Source organism: Ooceraea biroi, chromosome 12 (genome assembly GCF_003672135.1).
Source record: "Ooceraea biroi isolate clonal line C1 chromosome 12, Obir_v5.4, whole genome shotgun sequence".
NCBI lineage: Eukaryota > Metazoa > Arthropoda > Insecta > Hymenoptera > Formicidae > Ooceraea > Ooceraea biroi.
The window spans coordinates 4,149,140-4,156,462 of record NC_039517.1 but is presented as its reverse complement, the minus strand read 5'-3'; the positions used below and the strand labels follow the sequence as shown (position 1 = coordinate 4,156,462).

Below are 7,323 nucleotides of genomic sequence, written 5' to 3'. Positions count from 1 at the left end.
ATAATTAAAACACTTACCCTTCCCTAATGCAATTCTAGGAACAATTTCCAAATCACCAGTAATACTTTCATTGTCCAAATTCTCAGAACTAGTCGTTTCATTATCATCCGTTTCTTCGAGATTTTTTTTCTTTAAAAGTTTCTAGTTTATCGCGTTGGCTATCCATATTTCTATCAAATCATAAATGCTGATCCAGAATGAATATGTGGTACGGAATTAACATAATTAGATTCCGGTAAAATGGTTTCATATTGTGTTGAATTTGGCAGCGGACTTGTAGATGATGTAAAATTTGGCAATAAATTGGATATTGAAGAATGATTGAGCGCTGGTGATGCAGATAATGTAGTCCGTGAAGTAGTTGGTACAGATAGATTTGTGGCTATTGAAGTACTTGGCGCTGATGTTGAGTGTGGTGGCAATATCCACGAGTTTATTGTCGATGAATAAGAAAATGGTGATGAACAATTTGATTCTGGAAACTTATTATTATATTGAGATGAATCAGATGATTTGACGGTACATGAAGGTAAGAGTGGTGGAACATGATGCGACATCGATGATACAATCGTACTCGTTTGAGGCACTGACTTGAGTATGTTAGTATTTTCAATATCAAATATAGAATGATCTTTTCTGATTTTTCCTCCACCGTTTTTTTAACTGATCTTTGTATTTTTTGTCAACTTCTTATTTTTTGTAATATGTTTTTGAGCATCTAGTACTTCTGCTGAGAAAATTTTGTTTGATAAATCATGAAGTTCACCATGACTCGTTATCATTCGTCGATGAAGTTCATTTTCATCATCTAAAAATTAATAAATAATATGATATATTATTTATTATATATATAATTTGGCTTTTATATATATATAATATATATATATATATATATTCTTAATTCTAAGTCATTTTTTTCTATCCACTAAACAGTTATACGCATATTATACTCTCATAGATTCTATTCTCATATATATATATATATATATATATATATAAATGACTTAGAATTAAGAAAATAAATATAAAAAGTATCAATAACTTGTTTATGGAAAAATTAGTAATTTAATCTTAACTATTAATCTTAACTTATTTTAATAAAATAAAAATACATACTGCTTATACCAATCACTTTTACTTCTTCCTTTGATTCTTTTTTTGTCTTAAAGTCTTTCCATACAAGAGTGGTTAGCATCAACTTTTTGATGCGTTTTCGGAATCATAGACAAAGGCACTACATCTGTTTGGCCACTCGAAATCCACCAAATGAGCGCAAATTGTTTATTTCTACGTGACATTGCACTTAATTGATTATCACCGGAATTGATATCCTACAATAAGCACACCTAATGATGCCAGAAATCTTACGCAATTATGACATCTCACCGAAAAAGATAATGAGAATGACGAGAATGACGAGAACGCAGGCGCGTTCCTACTCGTCTCTTGTTATAAAACATTTGACTAAATAACAATCAAAAAGTCATCGATATCGATTGACATGTATCGAAACGCAAGTCCCGTGTTATATATGAAGGAATATAATCATTACCAAAATTAACAATATGTCGTATAAATCGTTGCTAGAAGTTGGCCTGAGACAACGTCGTAACAGATTAAATAATATTTTCCGAAATCAAAATGAAAAAATTAAACAAATTCCAAATCAACCAAATATTTCTGGTCATATAGGATCTTCATCACCTAATTTTGTAAAGTAAGTTAATTTCATTATAATTTTTATAATATAAATCTAGAAATAGCTAAATTTATGTGTCTGAATACTTTTTTTATTTTCATTTGAACTCATGTGTCTTAGACTATGTAACATAATTAAATAAAAATTATTATTACTATTAACAGAAATGTAAACGAACTAATCAGCAAGAAATAGAAGAAAATGAAGAAATGCAACAAATTCCAAATAATAATGATCAATCTTTGGAAATCAATAGAGATCAAATCATAATTGAATATCAGTAAGCAATATATATTAATATACATCTAATGTAACTGTGATGAGTATGTGCATGTAATCTTAAAAATTCGACGTAGAAACCTTTACCAACCGTATGATGAAAATGAAGATAATAACACTTCAGAAAGTAGCAGCGAGGATAACAACAATGATTATCAATCAGAAAATGAAGAGGAATATGATCAATGTAGCAATGAAGATTTAAATGAATCGAATATTGATGATATAGAACAAGATGAGGAAGAACGCGAGGAGCGATTTAATAATGAAGCAAGAAATAACGATAATTTTGATCAAAATCAACCATTATATAATGTCATAAAAAATGGTGCTGAAATAACTGTTAGGGCAAGTATGTTAATAATTTTAACTCTTCTTTTAAATCATAATCTGGCAATGTCATGCATAGAGGATATTATTATAGCTATAGAATTACATTGCTTACATGAAGGATTAAAAAGAAATAGTCTATATAAATTCCGAAAGTATTTTCGTCTCAATCAAACTAATATTATTAAACATTACTATTGTACGTTTTGCATTCGAGAATTAAGAACAATAAATGATGAGTGTCCATCATGTCATAAAAAGAAGAATTCCTATTTTGTTCAATTACCTATTGTAAACCAACTGAAGGAAATGTACATGAGAAATGGATTTTATAATAAACTTCAATGGCGATATGAAAGACCAGTACCTAATCCCGGGCACCATGACAGATATTTATGATGGACAATTGTATAAAGCATGGATTAGTAATGGTTTCTTATCGAATCGTTGTAATATTTCTTTTAGTTGGTACACTGATGGCATACCCGTATTTAAATCATCAAAAATTAGCATATGGCCTGTATATTTAACAATTAATGAATTACCATTTAACGAACGTAAAAAAAGAGAGAATACTTTACTTCTGGGTTACTGGTTTGACAATAAGAAACCACATATGAATTCATTCATTTACAAGTTTCAACAAGAATTAAAAAACATTGCTGAAGGGATCGAAATTAATCTTCCTGACAACAATAAAATTATTGTCAGAGGAGTAGTTCTGATGGGAACTTGTGATCTCCCCGTTAAAAGTGAATGTTTAAATTTCACTCAATTTAATGGCAATTTTCGTTGTCCATCATGCTTGTGTAAGGGTAAAAGAGTTCCAATACTTCCAAAAGGTTTTGTTCACGTATATCCATATGAGGATCAATTACAATCAAGGACATCGGAACAGTCTATTGAATATGCTAATTTAGCAACGTCAGATCACCCAGTTATGGGAGTAAAAGGTTACAATGTTTTTTCTAAAATTATGCCAGACTTTATTAAAGGTATGGGTATTGTTACGTCCCGACAAGTCTCCTTTTTCTTCCGGATTCCTTTTTTTCATTTAACCGTCATATGCCAATGTCACTCTGCCTTCAGACAAACTTTCTCTTTTATGATCCATCCCAAAATTCCTTTCCTAACAACCTCTCAAAGGACCAAGGTTGCACGCTTAGTCATCTTCCCCGACATAGCCTAACTTACACTTACTTAGACTTACACACGAGATATATTTTTATAGCATTTTAATTATAAGTAAATATTAAGCAGGTCGCGCGTCCTGGAGGCGAAGCGTGACCATATCTCTTGAATTGTTTTCTCATATATCGATATAGTCACTCTCCAAGGTTCGGTTTAAAACGATATGTCTATTGCATAATGTTAACGCACAGATTAACGATACCAATATTTGTATTCCCGTTGTTTAAAAACAAGATCAAATCATATATAAAATATCATAAGTATATATACGTATAAGAATCGTTAGAACTTTCGCGAAGATTCTGTAGGCCAAGAGCGGGGATTTGCGCGGGATCCTCCCTCTCTGTCTATGCCTGTTGCAGCCGTTTTCGAGATCTCCCATTGGCTAAAGGAAAATTCTGTTGCTCACGATTTTGGTATAAAAGGAACCAACCAAGGTTCCTGGCTCTCTTTTCTTCTCTTCTCTTCCTGGTTCTCCACCGGCTCTCTTCACTCATATCGCGGTTAGAAAGAAGTACAGCAACGAGATCTCCAAAACGGCGTCAACGCGATCACAACTCAAGGTTCATATTTACTTCTCCCTCACTCTAAATCCAATAGCTTAGTAATTAACTATCCAATTAGTAATTGAATTTCCGACTCACATTCCTTTTCCGACCATTTAAATTATCCTTAAATCGCAAAACGCACACGACTTGAGTCCCTGGGGTAAATTGCTTAAATGCATTGACTCCAAAAACTAAAATATTAACGTTACATCCCGTAACAGTATAGATCGTATGCACTGTGTGGATGGTGGTGTCATTAAAAAAATTTTAACATTACTGACTGACGCTAAATATAAGAACAATGTAATTTCATTGTACGCTGTTATTGATGAGATAAATAGTCGATTAACGGCTATCAAACCACCGAAGTTTATTCATCGTATGCCACGTTCAATTGTAGATTTGATTCATTGGAAAATATCAGAACTGAAAATATTTTGTTTTTACTACTCTATACCTATCTTTGAAGGAATCATGCGTTTAGACTATTTTGAATATTTTTTAAGATTGATAATAGCATTGTCTATTTTAAATTCAGATTTTATTACAGAAGATATGATAGAAATAGCACGAGATTTATTGCACAGATTTGTAAAAGAATTTCAATTCTTGTATGGTATTCAATTCTGTTCTATTAATTTACATCAATTGCTGCATTTATCCGACTGTATACGAATTCTTGGTCCGTTATGGGCCTATACATGTTACGAATATGAGAATTTAAATGGTCAATTATTAAAATTAATACACGGTACTTGCCATATCGATACTCAAATAGTACAATCACAATATCAATTCATAAAAATGATAAGATTTACTGAATTATTACCTGATGGAGATGTTCGTAATTTTTGTTTACGGAAAAAAAAGCAAGTAAAGATAATAGAACCGGTGCATGAACATTGTTATAGTGTAGGCGTTTATAAAAATTTTACTGAAATATCAGATATTGTTTTCGATGCAATGCAACGTACTGGCTTATTAGTTAATAACATTACACTATGGCAATATTTTAGGCTTTTAAGACATAATAAAATATATGTATCAGAAATGTATAAAGAAAATTTGCAAACACAATCTTCAGTCATACAATATTTAGACAATAGTCAAGTTAAGTTTGGTTTAATGTATTGTTTTATTAAAGTGTCCCATTGTAATTGTATGCAAGCAATATGTGACTGTGATAGGCAACATTATGCAATTATTCACGAAATTGTTAGCGATGAAGTATTTGTTGCGCAAGAAAATCAGTGTATGTACACTAGCAAATTATTTTTACATAAGTGTTATGAAACGAATATTGCAAAAGCTATTTTAGTGGAAAAGCTTATAACAACTTATATTTATATAAAAGTAAAAGAAAAATCATACATTGCTGTACCTATTAATAAAGAAGAACTTGAATAATATATCTATAATTCATTAATATATCTAATAATATATCTATAATTCATTATTTTTTTACATACTTCGTATTTAAGTAGTTTTTTTAATTATAATCTTAATAATTAAAAGTGTTTTCATATAAAAAATATATTTCAATTTTAAACATCATAATACATATACGACACAATATACATCAAATCAATAATGTATAAGCGAGGCTCAATGTAGACCTAAAATTTCGACTCGGATATAGCTGAATGTTGCAGGGTCAAAATAACATCTTAACATCTGTTTGTAGGAGTTTGAGTTTCAATGTAAGAGTTCTAGGTTCTATTTTCCTAAAAGTAGGTTCGTACGACTGCTAAAAGCATTAAAGTAGGCGCAAAATTTCGACTCGGGTAATAGATCGAAATATCCCGAGTCGAAATTTTAGTTCTACATTGAACCTCGAATTCTTCATTTGAGGCGTTATTCAGCGTCTATTTAGCTACTACTTTAACACTAAAATATGTTCGAAATTTCATTTTTTGCCGCTAGAGCGTCAAAGCAGGTTGCGATCAAGATTGTAGCCGAATGTTGCAGGGTCAAAATAGCATCTTAACATCTGTTTGTAGGAGTTTGAGTTTCAATGTAAGAGTTCTAGGTTCTATTTTCCTAAAAGTAGGTTCGTACGACTGCTAAAAGCATTAAAGTAGGCGCAAAATTTCGACTCGGGTAATAGATCGAAATATCCCGAGTCGAAATTTTAGTTCTACATTGAACCTCGAATTCTTCATCCGAGGCGTTATTCAGCGTCTATTTAGCTACTACTTTAACACTAAAATATGTCCGAAATCTGCTTTTTTGCCGCTAGAGCGTCAAAGCAGGTTACGATCAAGATTATAGCCGAACGTTGCAGGGTCAAAATAGCATCTTAACATCTGTTTGTAGGAGTTTGAGTTTCAATGTAAGAGTTCTAGGTTCTATTTTAATGTATAAGCGAGGTTCAATGTAGACCTAAAATTTCGACTCGGATATAGCCGAATGTTGCAGGGTCAAAATAGCATCTTAACATCTGTTTGTAGGAGTTTGAGTTTCAATGTAAGAGTTCTAGGTTCTATTTTCCTAAAAGTAGATTCGTACGACTGCTAAAAGCATTAAAGTAGGCGCAAAATTTTGACTCGGGTAATAGATCGAAATATCTCGAGTCGAAATTTTAGTTCTACATTGAATCTCGAATTCTTCATCCGAGGCGTTATTCAGCGTCTATTTAGCTACTACTTTAACACTAAAATATGTCCGAAATCTGCTTTTTTGCCGCTAGAGCGTCAAAGCAGGTTACGATCAAGATTATAGCCGAACGTTGCAGAGTCAAAATAGCATCTTAACATCTGTTTGTAGGAGTTTGAGTTTCAATGCAAGGGTTCTAGGTTCTATTTTCCTAAAAGTAGGTTCGTACGACTGCTAAAAGCATTAAAGTAGGCGCAAAATTTCGACTCGGGTAATAGATCGAAATATCCCGAGTCGAAATTTTAGTTCTACATTGAACCTTGAATTCTTCATTTGAGGCGTTATTCAGCGTCTATTTAGCTACTACTTTAACACTAAAATATGTTCGAAATCTGCTTTTTTGCCGCTAGAGCGTCAAAGCAGGTTACGATCAAGATTATAGCCGAATGTTGCAGGATCAAAATAGCATCTTAACATCTGTTTGTAGGAGTTTGAGTTTCAATGTAAGAGTTCTAGGTTCTATTTTCCTAAAAGTAGGTTCGTACGACTGCTAAAAGCATTAAAGTAGGCGCAAAATTTCGACTCGGGTAATAGATCGAAATATCCCGAGTCGAAATTTTAGTTCTACATTGAACCTCGAATTCTTCATTTGAGGCGTTATTCAGCGTCTATTTAACTACT

The 7,323-nt window shown here is 32.1% G+C and overlaps 2 protein-coding genes across 4 annotated transcripts; both read left to right on the top strand.

Annotated features, from left to right (window-relative positions):
* Positions 1–958: 958 nt before the first annotated feature.
* On the top strand, positions 959–3,732 carry LOC105286011 (histone H2B.v2-like). 3 transcript variants are annotated; one of them, XM_011350621.3, is made up of 3 exons: positions 959–1,717; positions 1,864–1,979; positions 2,056–2,826. In XM_011350621.3, exons 2-3 carry the CDS (start codon positions 1,909–1,911, stop codon positions 2,705–2,707), a joined length of 723 nt encoding a protein of 240 aa, XP_011348923.1. In that variant the 5' UTR covers positions 959–1,717; positions 1,864–1,908; the 3' UTR covers positions 2,708–2,826. The 3 variants fall into 3 exon arrangements, with proteins under 3 accessions (XP_011348923.1, XP_026830135.1, XP_026830136.1); XM_026974334.1 differs by having other exon boundaries at positions 960–1,717; positions 1,864–3,732; XM_026974335.1 differs by having other exon boundaries at positions 960–1,979; positions 2,103–3,732.
* Positions 3,733–3,846: 114 nt separating this feature from the next.
* LOC113563129 lies at positions 3,847–5,454 on the top strand. The gene has a single exon (XM_026974326.1). It carries the CDS (start codon positions 4,279–4,281, stop codon positions 5,452–5,454), a length of 1,176 nt encoding a protein of 391 aa, XP_026830127.1. The 5' UTR covers positions 3,847–4,278.
* Positions 5,455–7,323: the final 1,869 nt, after the last annotated feature.

Bases quoted from the DNA above. Each gene is read 5' to 3' on its own strand.
- LOC105286011 (XM_026974334.1), top strand. From the start codon at position 2,631: ATGGATTTTATAATAAACTTCAATGGCGATATGAAAGACCAGTACCTA.
- LOC113563129 (XM_026974326.1), top strand. From the start codon at position 4,279: ATGCACTGTGTGGATGGTGGTGTCATTAAAAAAATTTTAACATTACTG.